At 62.7% G+C, this 15,794-nt stretch overlaps 2 protein-coding genes across 2 annotated transcripts in view; one reads left to right on the forward strand and one right to left on the reverse strand.

Annotated features, from left to right (window-relative positions):
- The first annotated feature begins 457 nt into the window (after positions 1-457).
- Positions 458-15,794, forward strand: part of PC (pyruvate carboxylase) — a 23,568-nt gene continuing 8,231 nt past the window's right edge. The window contains exons 1-9 of the mRNA XM_006893270.1: positions 458-593; positions 685-869; positions 1,435-1,600; positions 1,717-1,862; positions 2,156-2,273; positions 2,837-2,988; positions 4,934-5,052; positions 7,489-7,651; positions 10,300-10,482. Of these exons, the coding sequence (XP_006893332.1) occupies positions 458-593; positions 685-869; positions 1,435-1,600; positions 1,717-1,862; positions 2,156-2,273; positions 2,837-2,988; positions 4,934-5,052; positions 7,489-7,651; positions 10,300-10,482 (1,368 nt within the window). The remainder of the gene's footprint in view (positions 594-684; positions 870-1,434; positions 1,601-1,716; positions 1,863-2,155; positions 2,274-2,836; positions 2,989-4,933; positions 5,053-7,488; positions 7,652-10,299; positions 10,483-15,794) is intronic.
- LRFN4 (leucine rich repeat and fibronectin type III domain containing 4) lies at positions 13,095-15,794 on the reverse strand. Its single transcript, XM_006893269.1, has 3 exons — positions 15,772-15,794; positions 14,006-15,364; positions 13,095-13,656 (listed from the first exon to the last, which is right to left on the reverse strand). Exons 2-3 carry the CDS (start codon positions 15,352-15,354, stop codon positions 13,095-13,097), a joined length of 1,911 nt encoding a protein of 636 aa, XP_006893331.1. The 5' UTR covers positions 15,355-15,364; positions 15,772-15,794.

The following is a 15,794-nucleotide window of genomic DNA, read 5'->3' on the forward strand; positions in this document are numbered from 1 at the left end:
CACCCCGAGGTGCTATGAGTTGAATTTGAGCTGACAGCTCACAGCATCTGCGAAACGCATTCTTCCTGATGTACTAGTCAGAGCCAGGCTCTGGGGGACAGAACACGGGGCAGACTGGCCAGCCTGGGCCATGTGAGTCCTGGGGTGCCCACAGTGGGGTGCCCGCAGAGGATATTGAGGGGTCAAGGAGTGAGGGGTCGGGTGGCCCCACGTGTACCACCCAGACCCTGACCCCAGGCTCTGAGCGTGCAGTGCCCCCACTTATTGTTCCTGGGGGAGAGTGGGGCCAACGGTGGGTGATCCCATGAGGGTGACTTCACCCAAACTTCTGGCCACTCAGCTTCTGGAGGGGATGCTGGCTGGGAGCTGGGGTGAGGGACAGCCCTGGCCTTCCATGGGGAAGGTGACCCCCCTTTCGGTGCTGAGTGCACTGAGCTGCACCCTGCCTCCCTCCCAGATGCTGAAGTTCCGTGTGGTCAGCGGGGGCCTGAGGCTCCTGAGTGTCCGCCGCGCCTCCACTATCCCCGCTGCCTCCCCAAATGTCCGGCGCCTGGAGTACAAGCCCATCAAGAAGGTCATGGTGGCCAACCGAGGTGAGCACCCCCGAGCAAGTGTGCAGGACGCGGTAGCCTGCCCACCTGTCTCCTCCGTCCGAGGAGTTCATCGTCTCCCGCCCGCCCTCAGGTGAGATCGCCATCCGCGTGTTCCGGGCCTGCACGGAGCTGGGCATCCGCACAGTGGCCATCTACTCGGAGCAGGACACGGGCCAGATGCACCGGCAGAAGGCAGACGAGGCCTACCTGATCGGCCGTGGCCTCGCCCCAGTGCAGGCTTACCTGCATATCCCAGACATCATCAAGGTGGCCAAGGTGAGCCCATGGGGGCCGGGGTGGGCCCGTGGGGGCCGAGGTGAGCCCGTGGGGGCCAGGGTGGGCCCGTGGGGGCCGAGGTGAGCCCGTGGGGGCCAGGGTGGGCCCGTGGGGGCCGAGGTGAGCCCGTGGGGGTTGGGGGAACCTGTGGAAGCCAAGGTGGGCGCGTGGGGGACAGGGTGAAGCTGGAGGTGCTGTTGCTACTCACCGGCACTGTGTCTGCTGGGGGTTTCTGAGGACAGGCACTACAACTGGTGTCCTTCTGTCCCCTGTGCTATGCCCCATGTTGGTGTGACTGCACGGAGCCACTCCGACAGGCCCCAGTGTTTGTCCAGGGTGTGTGTGGAGGAGAGTGCAGCGGCCAGAGCTCCTGGGTGGTGCAGACGTTTAAGTGCTCCTCAGCTAGCTGCTGGGCCTTTGGTCAGCACTCTGACTCCTCCTGGAGGTGCCGTGGAAGAAAGGCCTGGTGATCAGCCCCCACAGTCACAGCCGTGGATCCTGGCTCTGTGACGTGATGGCTGCTGGTCTGGTTTTTGGTCACCCTGAACCCCCTCTTCCATCCCAGGAGAACGACGTGGACGCGGTGCACCCTGGCTACGGGTTCCTGTCCGAGCGAGCGGACTTCGCCCAGGCCTGCCACGATGCCGGGGTCCGGTTCATTGGGCCTAGCCCCGAGGTGGTGCGCAAGATGGGTGACAAGGTGGAGGCCCGGGCCATTGCCATCGCTGCAGGTGAGCGTGGTGTGTGGCTGCTGGCACCCGGGGAACACTCAGTGCCTGCGGTTTGTGTCCTGGGCCAGTTTGCAGGGATTTCAGCCCATTTAGCAACCCCTCTGTATCTCTCCCAGGTGTCCCTGTGGTCCCAGGCACAGACGCCCCCATCACCTCCCTCCACGAGGCCCATGAGTTCTCCAACACCTATGGCTTCCCCATCATCTTCAAGGCCGCCTACGGGGGCGGGGGGCGTGGCATGAGGGTCGTCCACAGCTACGAGGTGAGCAGAAGCCAGGCCAGGGGTCAGCTTAGGGGCCTGGACAGTGGAGGGCAGAGGGTCATAGAGCCACAGAGCAGAGCCAGTCTGGGGCCATGGCCGGGGGCCAGAGCTCGGAGGGTTGAGGGTTACACTACTGCAGAGCAGAGGGGACATGTGGGGAAGCTCTGGGGTCACAGCTGAGGGGAGACCTGGAGCTGAGAGGTCTGGGGGTCATGTCACTGCAGAGCAGAGGTAGACAGGTCAGGGAAGCCCTGGAGCTATGGGTTAAGGGAGATGTGGACTGTGGCCCCCAGGAACTGGAGGAAAACTACACAAGGGCCTACTCAGAGGCCCTGGCCGCCTTCGGGAACGGGGCACTGTTTGTAGAGAAGTTCATTGAGAAGCCACGTCACATCGAGGTGCAGATCTTGGGTGAGTGGCCAAGGTTCCAGGGTGGAGGCCCTGGGTGACGGAGGGAGGAAGGGCACACCTCGGCCTCTTTGGGTTCCAGGCTGTCTTAGGGACAGTCCAGGGTGTGTCTGGGGCACCCCAGGCAGGGGGACTCTCAGGGGCCAGGCCGAGTGTCCGGCCGAATTCCTGTGCCTCCCTGTCCCCGGGGAGAGTGACCATCTCAGGGGGGGTCAGCATCTCAGAGGGGGTGACCATCTCAGGGGAGGTGAGCTTCTTGGAGGTGACCGTCTCAGGGGTGGTGACATCTTCGAGGACGTGAGCCTGTGAGAGGGGGTGACCATCTCGGGGAGGGTAGGAGGTGTTTGCTCTGTTTGGTGCCGTGGCTGTGGTGTCAGCTCCAGCACAGAACTGCCCACCAGCGTTTCCTGGCCACTGCCCTGCCAGAGCAGATGTCCAGGTCTTTCTCGCACAGAGCCACCAGAGGCTTTGAACACCTGCCTTTCAGTTAACAGCCAAGCACTTGAGCACTGTGCCACCAGACCCCATGGGAAGCAGGTGGGTTCCAGCCTGTCTCCTACCCCCAGGTGACCAGTACGGGAACATCCTACACCTGTATGAGCGAGACTGCTCCATCCAGCGGCGGCACCAGAAGGTGGTGGAAATCGCGCCTGCTGCCCACCTGGACCCCCAGCTCCGATCCCGGCTCACCAGTGACTCCGTCAAGCTTGCTAAGCAGGTGAGGGGGTCGGGGGTTGACAGGCAGGTTCCACGGGGAGACAGGGACCTTCAGCCAGCACAGGCTCCTGTCATAGTATGGGCAGTGGCTGGAGGCAGGAAGGCCAAATACAGCTGGCCTCAGGGCAGGAGGGCAGGACGGCAGCAGGGTCCTTGGCTCCTCTCCGGGCTCTAGCAGGCGTGCTTGACCCCCAGGCCCCTCCAAGTGTCCAGATCACTGAGAAGAGGGAGAGAAATAAGCCACCCCTCACCCACTGGCACAGATGGCATCCTGCCCAGCGCCTGCAGCCCAGGACAAGAGGAGGGACAGTCAATATAAGGACATAGTCGGGGGCTCTGTGAAATGGGGTGTGGCCAGTGAACTGCTGATAAAACGACATAGGAGCTTCTGTCCACAGAAGGATGTAGTCAATGGGTTCTCTGCAAACAGGACTAGTTCATAGGCTCGGTCGGTAGAGTTGGTGGGTTCTGCTGAGAAGGAGGTGGCATCAGAACCGGAGGAAGACTCATCAACACAGATAACACAACCCTGCTTGCAGTACGTAGAGGAGACTTGAAGCTTACTGTATAAGACCAAAGAGTATAGCCCCCACTATGCGTTACATCTCAACATCAAGAAGGTAGAACTCACCACTGAACCAATAGACAACATCATGACGGAGAAACATGAAAGTTGTTAATGATTTTATTTTACTTGTGCCCACAATCATCAGTCAAGAAATCAAAAGATGTGCTGCACTGGGAAAAGTCAAGAACCTCTCCAAAATTTTATAGAGCAAGGATATCAGTTTAGAGATTAGGGTGCACCTGGTTCAGGGCATGCATGGTCTTTTCAGTTGCTTCCCATACATCTGAAAGTGGACAACAAATAAAGATGGCAGAAGAATCAAAAGCCTTCAGGTTGTGGTGGTGAAAGAGTCCTGAATATCCTGCGGACGCCCAAACCCAGTTCACTCTTGGAGGAAGTTCAGCTCCTTCGAGGCAAGCGTGGTGGAACTTCCCTCACCTTGTTTGGGGCATGAATTGACTAACGGGCATAGTCTGTGGGTTCTGTAGGGACAGGGACATAATCAAGCATCGTCCTCACTCCTGGCTGCCCTCCTCTGTCCGTCATTGGCCCTTCCTCACTGGGTGGAACGACCTGACTAGGCATGACACGGCCGCCACCCCAGGATCAGGCCGTAGGTCCTGCCTCTGTGCTGGGCTCTGCTTGGAACCAGGCTGCCTTGTTGCTCAGCCTTCTTTTCTGTCCCCAGCACCAGGCACGCTCACACCCTCTTCCTTGGCCTTGTCCTCTGCCCCCTCAGGCAGCTGGCGTGCAGTGGTGGTGGACACTGCTGGTGGGCACCCCCACACTGTCCCCTGTCTCGCAGAAGCTCTGCCTCTGGGCTCTGGCAGCAATGAGCATGAGGCCTGAGCGGGCCTGGGTGGGAGTCGGGCTTCCTTCCGTCACGACAGCAGTCTTGTCCTGCGGTTGACCCCTCCCCAGTGAAGGCCATGTCTCATTCCAGCATGTTTAGGGGGTGATTCAGGCCTTGCCTGTTGTTTAGACAGGACCAGAAATGATCTGGAATCAGGGGTGTCTGCTGACTGCTCTGAAGTGTGGGCTCTTGGGGGTACAGAGGGGGTGGAACACAGCAGAGGACTCTCCACGCCCCTCCATTGGTGCAGGAGAGGCTGAGGCCTGGTGCGGACAGCTTGAGCTGGGGGTGGGGTACGCATGAGGGGCTCTGGGTTCCTGGCCTCTGTTGTGAAGGAGGTGAGGCAGGCAGGAGGTCCTCCTGTCATCTCTCAGGGAGGGCTGGCCATCAGTCAGCTGATTTGGGGTTGCTTCCTGAGTGCAGATAGAGCCCCTGCCGACTGCATGCCCTCTGACCCTTCCACACCCATCTGGCCTCTCTATGCCCCACTTGACCCTTCTGCACCCCGACTGGTTCTCCCTCTAGGTGGGCTATGAGAACGCGGGCACTGTGGAGTTTCTGGTGGACAAACACGGCAAACATTACTTCATCGAGGTCAACTCCCGGCTGCAGGTGGAGCACACGGTCACCGAAGAGATCACGGAGTGAGTGTGGGGACCAGGTCTGGGACAGGGATAGGCCTGCAGGCTGCAGCGGAGGAGAGCTGATGTCTGGTGGCATGCGGGGGTCTTGGGTTGGGCGGGGGGCTAGGCGTTCTGTTCAGTACATTCTCAGGAGAGCGTGCCACCGTCACAAGGAAGTCGGTGCAGATCCCTGGTCCACCCTGCGAGGAGGGCCCTGGTCCACCCCGTGAGGAGGGCCAGGCTCCGGGCTTGAGCCCCGTGTGGGTTCCCTGGGGCTCTCACGGTAGTGAAAAGTGGGAATTGCCCATCCTCCCATTGTTCAGATGAGCAAACTGAGGCTCCGAGAGGTTAAGAGTTTCCTAAGGCCACACAGCCGGGTGGGCTTCGCCGGCCTCTCCTTCCACTGTGCCCCGTCTGCCATGCCTCCTTGTCATCCTGCATTTCTTCATTTTGCTATTTAGCTACTTCTATAAAATTGAACTTTTGACAAAGGATTTTTTTCCTGCTTTCATACTTGTTTCTGCATTTCCCCACCCCGTGTGTCTCTCCGCGCCTTGTGCGTCTCCCCACTCTGGTGGTGCTTGTGTCAAGTCTGTTTCACCCTGTGCCCGCCCCGTGTGCCCTGAGGGACTGGTTACTGCCCTTGTTGGTTTGTTTTGATTTTTGAAGCTGAAATACCGTGGGTTGGGTCAGGTGCACCGTAGCCATGGGGTTTTTTTTTTGAGTGAAAGTTTACAAATCACAATTGGGTTTTAGTCAACCATTCACAGATGTGATGTTTTAGAACAGTGGCATCGCCTGGCGTCATGAATCGTGTCTGATGAGACCCTTGCTGTTTATTGCTTGTCCTACCCCAGTTGCCGGTTTGCTCCTTTTCTGCCGGCTTCTGGAGGCTGGAATCTCTGGGTGTTCCGCTGATCTCTCAAAGGTCGTCTCTGGGGGTCCAGAAGGGTGGAGGGGGATTTCTTACATGCCCTTCAGGGTTACCCTGGTGGAGGAGAGGCTGAGGCATCAGGCGGGGCTGAGCTGGGGGGGGAAGAAGGTGCGGGGTCCCTGTGGAGCGCAGGAGGACACCTCAAAGTAGGTCATGGGGTCGGAGGAGACCACACCCAGGTAGGTCTTTGTTGTTTTGAGAAATCCGCCTGTTTTACAAAGAACAGTAGCGAGAGACCTTCCATTTTCAGTCCACTTGTTCCGAGCACATCCTGAATCATGTATGTGTTAAGTCCTGGCTTTGGGCCACTCCCTCTGACCACAGACCCCAGCCCCCAAGTCCAGCAGGGGGGCTGTCTTAGCCTCTCCCAGAGGTGTGTGGGGCCCCAGGTCTCCGCTCTCTCAGGTCTGAGTGGAGGTGGTAGCCCATGACCTTGGGTCTTCCCTGTGTCACTCTGCTTTAAGGGCCCCATCTTGACTTGTTAGAGGTGTCACAATAGGGGGGACTCTGTGTCTCAGGTGATCTGCATTGTCCTCCTGTGCCCCTGCCTCTGGTCAGAGCTGGGCTCATGGCCGAGGGCGGCATGGGTGGGGCACAGTCTCCAGTGTCCTGAAGAAGTGAGTCAGAGGCAGTGTGGACTGGCAGAGTCTGCCACCTTCCCCACGGCTTCCCGAAACCCCTGAGGGCTGTGGTGTTTCAGCAGCTGTTCCCGGTGGGTAACTGTCCTCATTGGAGCGGCAGGCAGGGCCGAGCTGGGAGAGCAGGTCCTTTTCAGGACCTTGTACTTGGGAGTCCTCACCAAGAGGAGCGGGAACTGAGCGGACGAGGCCCCCCAGCTTGTTCTGAAGATGCGCACACACTGTCGCCTTCAGAACAGCCTTGACAAGGCGCTGTGAGGGCAGAGCCTGGACGAGGTGGGTGAGGGTGGGGTGAGTCCCAGGGAGGAGGCCCAAGGCCCCTAGACGTGCCAAGGTGGGTAGGGTGAGAGCAGTTGGGGCCCCATGTGTTTGCTGACCTGCTGGTTGTGCTGGGCCCTCTGTCATTTACTCTGCAGTCCCTGTCACTCCTGTGACAACAGAGGAGGGGGCTGGGGGGTGCAGGGGTGAAGGACAGGAGGGGAGGGGCCTGGGAGGTGCAGGGGTGAAGGACAGGAGGGGAGGGGCCTGGGAGGTGCAGGGGTGAAGGACAGGAGGGGAGGGGCCTGGAAGGTGCAGGGGCGAAGGACAGGAGGGGGATGGGAGGTGCAGGGGTGAAGGACAGGAGGGGAGGGTCTGTGAGGTGCAGGGGTGAAGGATAGGAGGGGAGGGGCTGGGAGGTGCAGGGGTGAAGGACAGGAGGGGAGGGGCTGGGAGGTGCAGGGGTGGAGGACAACGGGGAAGAGTCTTCTGGGATGTGGGAGATTGTGGTCAGCAGGAAAGGGGGCTCCTGTGAGGTGGGTGGGGGTGGCACTCAGACTCTGAGTCTGGAGGTGCCTCTGCTTCCACACCTTTCAGCCCCTCACCCTGTCCCCCTCTCTCTTGCAGTGTGGACTTGGTCCACGCTCAGATCCACGTGGCCGAGGGCAGGAGCCTGCCGGACTTGGGCCTGCGACAGGAGAACATTCGTATCAACGGCTGTGCCATCCAGTGCCGAGTCACCACAGAGGACCCCGCACGCGGCTTCCAGCCCGACACTGGCCGCATTGAGGTGGGCAGCCTCCCGGGGTACAGGTTCTCAAAGGCCAGGCAGTGCCCAGGCTGAAGCACCCAGACCCCCGTGGCAGTGGCCAGGGCCCAGGGGTGTGTCTGGGGCTGACTTGGCATGTGGAGGCAGCCAGTATTTGGGAACAAAGAGGAACCTTCCCGAGGGAACATGGGAAAGCCAGCCACTCAGGAGCGGGGGACGGCAGGCCTGAGACAGCGCCATTGCCTCAGCCTGGCTTCCGCACGGGAGACCGGGGCCTGCAGCTGTCCCGGCATCCCGTGGAGGGCAGCTGGCAAAAGCAGGGCTGAGAGGGTGCGGGGGGGGATTGGAGCACAATGCTGGAGAAGTGAGCTGGGAGTGACCAGAAGGAATGGGATGGCAGCGATGCCGGGGACAGGGAGGGGACAGACAGGCCTCAGAGCTGCCTGTGCCCGGAGGTGGCCACACTAAGCCGGGAGGGACTGCCGAGTGCTGGGCCGGGCATCCAGCGTCTCTTCCCATGGGGCTGGGCCTCGGTCTCTCCTGTAGCCCCTGAACCGTGCTCAGGCGCCTGACCCTCCCACTGGCCCAGGAGGCGTCCAGGTCCTGTGCTGCTGGCTCAGCACCTGCCCGTCTGGCCTGAGCCCCAAAGGCAGGACCCTGGGGGGGAGCTCAGGCGGGAGGGCCAAGTGACCAGGCCCGGAGGGCTGGAGACGAGTCTGGGCTCCTGAGGCAGGGATGCCAGTGAGGGTGCGGCTGGGCGGGCGCTCTGTGCATGGCAGTGACACCTGAGGAGGGAGCCGACAGCTGGGTTCAGATTCTGGAGAAATCTTGGCCGGCGGCGGCCTGGGTCCAGCAGGCCCTGACTCCTCTGACCTCGGCCTGCGGGGCTGCGGGGCTCACGTCGCCGCGTGGCTGCCCCTCCTCAGCGAGGCCGGCTCCGCAGCGCCTGGCTCACCACAGAGTATTTTTAGCTGACAGTTCCTGCTCACGGCTGAGTGTTCATCCTTAAATATTTTATTAAGTTCCTCTCTACTGACTACAGGCTGTGCCCCTCAGAAACGGAAACGTGGGGCAGTGGGTGTCCCGACCCCTCAGGCATCTGTCCCATGCCCCTGCTTCCCTGCGTGGACCCTCCATTCACTCCCCCCATCCTGGGTGTGGTCCACCGTTGCTTGGGTGTGTGTGTGTGTGTAGTGCACACAACAGGCTTGGAACTGTCTGCACTGTGCACGCGTGTGAGCAAGCGGAAGGCACCACCCTGGGTGTGTGCACACACGTGTGTACATGGTGGACCTACCTGCTGCTGGTATATAGACACGTGTGTGCACAGTTAGCTGTGTGTGCATGTGTGTACTCGCGGACCCCGCGGTGAGGGCATGTGCACACGTGTGTGCAGGGGCACATATACCTGGACCTGCTGGAACCGCCTGCCGGTTGTGCCCCTGCACCTGCTGGATTTGCCCGCGATAGGGCACGAGGGCAGATTTGTGCTCACATGCATGTGTGTGCATTTGTGTGTGCTGGAGCTGCCTGCCGTGTGTGTGCATGTGTGTGTGTGTGCCATGTGTACATACAGGGCACATGTGGATTTGTGTGTGTGTGTGTGCGCGTGCGAGTGCTGGAGCTGCCTGCCGTGTGTGTGCATGTGTGTGTGTCCCAGTGTACATGTTCTGGAGTGGCCCCTGCCTCCCGCTGCCTGCCATCAAGGTTTGTGTGTACGCCTGATTGTGTGTGTGTACAGGCACGGGTACCCAATGTGAGTGTGTGTACACAGCATGCATGTGATGTGTGTGCTGTAATGCCCTGCGTTCTGCTCTGGAAGTAAGTGTGTGTGTGTGTGTGTGTGTGTGTGTGTGTGTGTGTGTGTGTGTGTGTGTGTGAGGGATAGAGGGAATATGTGTACATGCACATGCTGGGGTGATCCAGTCACTCCCTAAGCCCCACTCGACCCCAGGCATCATCTGCAGATGTGTGTATACACATTTATCACATGCTGGGGTCTAGGAGTGTGTGTGCACATGCTAGGGTTACGTGTGTGTACGTACACATAAATGCATGTGCTAGGCGTGTGTGTGTGTGTGTGTGTGTGTGCGCGCACGCGCGCGCGCATGCCCTCGTGAGTCCCTGAACCCTCCTGCACCAGGCATCGTTCCTCATCAACCTGGAAGCCTTCAGCCCCTCCAGGCCCCCCTCACTGGCTCGTTCTCTCCCCCGTTTCTGTTTGTCGCTCGTTCTGGGGGAGCACATACATGCATCGGCTCTGCTTCCCTCCTCGCACTGAATCACGTCCGTTACTGAACTCCTAATATTTCCTCATTTCCGTGTCTGTTCACCTCCTCCCTCCTTCCTCTCCCTTTTGGAAAGAAGGGGAAGTGGGTGGCCACCGAGGCCTCCTCTCTCCCACATGCTCCAAACATAAACAGCAAGTGAATGCCACTGCCTGACGGGGACTCGAGCTCCTTCCCTGTGCCGGCTCCTAGTGGACAGGCCGGAGGCTGGGGAATGAGTGGATGAACCCTTGGATGCTTCGGGGGGAGGGGGAGGCAGTGATGTGAGCAGAGGGTGCGGGTTTCTGGCACAAGGCAGGCAGACCGTGGTTGTGGTGCCCGCGCCGTCAAGCCGGGTCCCGGCCGCCCTGCCTGAGCTGATGCCACGGCCTCTTCCGGCAGGTGTTCCGGAGCGGAGAGGGCATGGGCATCCGCCTGGACAACGCCTCTGCCTTCCAGGGCGCCATCATCTCCCCACACTACGACTCCCTCCTAGTCAAGGTCATCGCCCATGGCAAAGACCACCAAACTGCGGCCACCAAGATGAGCAGGGCTCTGGCCGAGTTCCGCGTCCGTGGAGTGAAGGTAGGTGTGCGGGCCACTTCCCACCACGGCCCAGCAGGTCCCTGCCCAGCTTTAGCTGTGCTGGTCAATGGCTGTCCCCACGGCCGGAGGTGTGGCTGCGGCCCCTCGGCGCCCTGGACGTCGCCTGGGCACCAGGCTTCTTTCTCAGAGATGAAGTTTGCAGGGTCCTGTGGCACTAAGGCTCTTCTGGGCCGACTGTGTCCCTCCCTTCAGGTATCGGTCACTCCAGTGAGTGACCCACATGTGCTAGTCCTGCCTTCTGGGTGCTCCGAACCCATGTGCTCGAGGAAGGGCTGGCTGGCCACGATCCCTTGTGGGGAGGTCACACACTGGCTCAGACCCTCCTGCTGGTCCTGCCACCCCGCCACCTGGCCTGGGGCACACTTAGGGACGGGCACTCAGCGGGGCTTGCCTGTCTGCAGGGGCCTCTGCTGGACTCCTCTGGGGTCCAGAGCTGGGTTTGGAGGCACAGCCGGGAGGCTCTCTTGTCCTCTGGAGCCAGCACGTGTCCCTGCAGCTGGTGACCATCCCCGGGCTTGGTGCCACTGCTGGATATGCAGGCAGGACAAGGGGAGCCAGGAGCCCGCCCCCTACCCTGCGAGGGCCAGCTGCTGGGCAGGCCCCACATGTGCACAGGGCAGGATGGCCACGGCTCCTGCCCACCACCACCCCACTGGCCTGTCCCTGGAGCTGCCCCGGGAGTGGATGCCTTTTGGGAAAGGCAGGAAGGCCTTGCAGCCTGTGCCCACAGAGTGGTGGCCTTGTCCACAGCAGAGCCGGTGGGTACAGACCCCATGAACCTATGCTTGGCCTGCCCTGGGCTCTCGAGGACTCACTGTCCCCACTGAGTGTCCTGAGACTGTGTCAATGCCAGGTGGGCTGTCTGCCCAGGGCGTGGGGGACAGTGGGTCACAGGCCTGGCCTGAGGCTCCTGCTGTGTGGCTGTGCCCAGAACCTTCCACCTGACCCCTCCCCACCCAGGCCCATGTCTGGGGATCCCAAGGAGGAGGGGCTGCAGCAGGACACACGTTTCTAGGGACACAGTGTCTTCTCCCCAGATGACCCTGGGCCAGATCTCTGGTCCCTGCTCCCCTGGATGGGGTATCCCCTGACCTCTGTCCTGCGCCCCCGCCCCTCTCTCCATCTGCGGTCTCCGCCTGGGCCCTCACTCACTAGCGCAGGACCATGGGCAGCTCCAGGTACGTGCTCCGGGCGGGAGGGCGGGTGCACGTGTGTGATGCTGTGAACTCACGAGTGCGCACGGGCGGAACACGGGCACCTGCACCTCCGAGCTCCCGCGCGCAGCCTGGTGTCCTGTGCTGCCCCATGGGCCTCGCGGTAACACCTCCCATGCATCGAGGCTGCCCACCTGGCATGGCCAGCCCCTGGGTGCCCAGTCCGCTGTGCAGTGGGCCCAGGTACTGCACATCTAGCATGTAAGCGGTTACATGAGCATGCGGTTAGGGATTGCTGGTTTCTCCCTGTCGGGAGTCAGGAGACTGTTCTGGGGCTGCAGGGACCAGCTAGGGGTCCAGCAGAGAGGTCATACCGAGGTGGGGACCTGGGGTCCTGCAGAGGCTGAGCTAGGTGGGGACAGGCAGGGGACTGACCTGGGGTCCTGGCAGAGGCTGAGCTGGCTGAGGGCTGGCAGGGACCAACCGGGCGTCCTGGCAGAGGTCAGGCCTCCAGTTTGGGGTCTGGCAGGGACCTGGACTCACCAGAAGGCTGTCACTTCTGGGGTAGGATTGTGGCCAAGCCCGCTTGTACCAGTGGTATCAGCTGCCAGTGTCCCAAAGAGGGCCCCGCTGGCCATCTTTCTGGGAAGTCCCTGCGCAAGGCCAGAGGCCTGCTAAGCCTCCCTTGTAAAGCCCTGCATATCGACTGGAACCTTCCAGGCTTCCCAGCCCTTTTCCATCCCAGTGCGCAGCCATTCTCCGAGCCCAGGAAGTGGGTGCCAGCAGGAGCTGGGTGATGTTTACTGGGTTGAGCTGAGAAGACGCGGCCAGATCTCTTATGTCCAAGAGGGCTGTCGATCTGCCACCTCCTCGTCACTGAGGCAGATGAGGTGCTTTGGGACCAGTGACAACCCCTGGCTGGGTGCCCAGTGGGCCCCACGCCCTCTCCACCCCTGCACCTCCTCTGTGATGTCTGGTCAGGGCCAGCACGGAGCCCAGGAAGCTTCCCAGGTCCACGTGTGGCCAGCAGACATGACCCCTGACCCGCAATTGTCCCCCGAGGTGCCCAGGCTACTACCTGCCCCAGGTTTGGGCTGTGGACCTGTGATTTCTCCCCCTGCTTCCCCCAGGAAGCTAAACATGAGACAGAGACCAGCACCGAGGTGTCCCCAACATTTTATTAGAAATCAAATCAAGACTCCTGCCTCGTGGCTGCGAGCACCTGTCCGAGGAACTGCTCCCTGCCCATCTGCGGGCCAGGACCGAGGGGCAGGCGCCCCGTCCGGCCAAAGGTGAAGGGGAGCCTGAGGTACGGAGAATAAAACCTGGAGGGTGCCAGGCAACGGGTACTTACCAGGGGCCTGCCTGCCTTGGGCCCTCACTCGGCCCAGTTCCTAGAAAACTGGGGCACAGGGGTGCCCCTTGCCACCCCACCCCTCACACCACACTCTCCTCCAGGCGCTCCGCACTGCCCCCCACCCCCCGGCACCCTGCCCCAAGCAGCCCCCCATGCACAGAGTGGCTCCGCCGAGCCCAGGCCCCTCCCAGGCGCCGGGCATAACCATAGCACCCGCCAGTGTCGCCCAGGTCCAGAGAGCAGCTGCGCTGGGGGCGCGGTGGGGGGCTGCGCGGTGGATGGCTCTTGGGCGTGGGGCTGGGGCCTCCATTGGTCTGAGATTGGACGTGGCTGAGCTTGAGGGGCAGACGGCCATTCCCGGCCCCCCGGCCCCGAACCAGCAAGGCCACAGTGAAGACCAGTAAGGCAGCCACCAGCACGCCCCCCACGGCCACAGTCAGGGTCCCGCCCAGCACGTGGGCCTGCAGCGCGTGGCACAAGGGTGTGGATGGCAGTGTGGAGAAGTGGGCACAGCCCAGCAGCCTGGTGGCCGTGAGGTCGGAAGGCCCTGCAGCTGGGGACAGGGCCAGCAGGCAGAGGTCGTAGTCTGCTCCCGGGACCAGGTGCTTCAGCAGGAAGTGGCGGCTGGAGGCCGGGACGATCCTGAGGACGGGAGGGCAGTCAGAGCAGGTCGGGGCTCGGGCCCCTTGCTCCTGGACTTCCTTCAGGGGTTCACTCGAGGAGGGTGGAGGAAGGGGACAGGATGGGGGCAGCGTGCACATGGATCCCACGCTGGCCTGGAGGGGAGGCACCCAGGCCCACGGCGGGAGCACACCCCCAGATCAGCTCGGGAAGGGACTGGGCAGGAGGCCCTGGTGGTGTAAGCTGTCCCTCCCTGGGCACCCTGCGGCCCCAACACCCCAGGTGGCCAGGTAGCGCTGCCTGGTGCTGGCCCTGCGCCTGCGTGTCAGGAGGCGGGGAGGTGACCGGACGCAGACTGCAGGGTCCTCACCGGTAGATGAGGGTCTCGTCTTCACTGCTGTTGTACTGGATTTGGAACATCCACACCGGCTCCGCAGGCCGGCCAGGCCCCCAGCTCACCAGTCCTGAGGTGGCGGTCACCTCGGTCACCTGGACGGCTGCTTCGGTCTCTTGCGTGCCCTCCCCCTCCGCAGCAGTGCGAGCCGAGGCAGCAATGTCCGAGGGTCCCGGGCGGCCACCGTCCGCACTGCCATTGCCACCGTGTGGCAGCGCCAGGACCCGCAGCTCCACTCGGGCCGTGGCCTCACCAGCAGGGTTGGTGGCGATGCAGGTGTAGGCCCCTGCGTCCCCTGCACTCGTCACCCCGAGCTCCAGGGTCCCGTTGGGGAAGGCCCGTGCCCGGGAGGAGTTGCCAACCAGCCGGTCATCGGGGCCCACCCAGTGCATGGTGGGCGCTGGGTCCCCCAGTGCCCGACACCGCAGCGTGGCCCGCTGGCCCTCCAGCACCCAGAGGCGCTGCGTGTGGCGGGCGATGAGGGGCGGCTCGCAGGAGAACTCGCCCTCGGGCACTGCCCAGAAGTAGCGTCCGGCGAGGCCGGGCGGCGAGGCGCACGTCTCCAGGTCGTCGGGCCGCGCCAGGCGCCGCAGCCACAGCAGCTCACAGTTGCAGTGCAGCGGGTTCCCGCTGAAGCTGAGCACCAGCGGCGAGGGCGAGGCCTCGGCGTCGCGGCCGCGCGAGAAGAGCGGGTCGGGCGCCAGCGTGGCCAGGCGGTTGGAGGTGAGGTCAAGGCGGGAGAGCTGGCCGAGCTGGGCGAAGGCTCCCGGGGGCAGCGCGTCGATGAGGTTGTGGTCCAGGTTGAGCGTGTGCAGGGCGGGCATGGCCCCGATGCCAGCCCAGGGCACCTGCCGCAGGTTGTTGTAGGACAGGTCCAGGTCCTCGAGGCTCTCCAAGAAGTCGTCGAAGGCGCCTGGCGCGATGCGGCCCAGCTGGTTGCCGCTGAGAATGAGGTGCTGCAGGTTGGCGGGACCGCGCAGGCTGCCGGCACCCAGCTCCACCAGCCGGTTACCGTCCAGGTGCAGGGAGCGCAGGCTCTCCAGGTCCCCAAAGGCGCGGGCACCGATGCGGGTTATGGCGTTGCGAGACAGTGTCAGGTCCACCAGCCCGGTCATGTTCCGAAAGTCTGGCGGGCCCAGGGCCTGGATGAAGTTGTCTGCCAGGCGTAGCTCCACTGTGCGCCGGTCCACGTTGGGCGGCACGAAGAGCAGGCCTCGGTGGGCACACAGGGTACTGAGGGACTCCGACAGGTTCTGGCAGACGCAGGGCAGCGGGCAGGCAGCCGCTCCACTGGCCAGCAACAGCAGGAGGAGCGGCGGGGCCATGGTGCGCGCCCTGCAGGAGGGAGGGCCAGTGCCCAGGCACAGGTGGGGCTGCTGCAGGTGCCCACCTGTGCAGGGTGCAGTCCAGGAGCTGGGCCTGGGCGGGGGAGCTGCGGGGGGGGGGCGAGGCCCAGGCCCACCCCCCCCGAAGTGAAGCCGAGTGAAGGCTGGGGCCTGCACAGTCAGGCCCTCCAGGGCAAAAGTCACATGTCCCTAGCGGTTGGGGGGAGTCCAGGCACTGGGGGACAAGGTGAGACACGAGGCAGGAAGCGGAGGTGGGCACGCGAGCAGGGAGGGTCCCGGAACTTCCTTTCCCTTATGTCCCTGGAATCGCAGGCCTCCCCTCCCCCGCCCAGGAAGGGCCCCCCCCACGTCTCCAGCCCGCGCCCCTCCCGGCAGCAGCGCCCCGCGGCCGCTCACCTGGTGTCTGTCGCTCAGGGGGC

The sequence above is a fragment of the Elephantulus edwardii genome, unplaced genomic scaffold (genome assembly GCF_000299155.1).
Source record: "Elephantulus edwardii isolate Elephantulus edwardi_28Jun2011 unplaced genomic scaffold, EleEdw1.0 scaffold00126, whole genome shotgun sequence".
Classification (NCBI taxonomy): Eukaryota; Metazoa; Chordata; class Mammalia; order Macroscelidea; family Macroscelididae; genus Elephantulus; species Elephantulus edwardii.

Coding starts and splice junctions, on each gene's coding strand:
- LRFN4 (XM_006893269.1), bottom strand. CDS start 15,354: ATGGCCCCGCCGCTCCTCCTGCTGTTGCTGGCCAGTGGAGCGGCTGCC. Junction 13,657..14,005: donor GACGAGACCCTCATCTACCG/GTGAGGACCCTG, acceptor TCCCGTCCTCAG/GATCGTCCCGGCCTCCAGCC.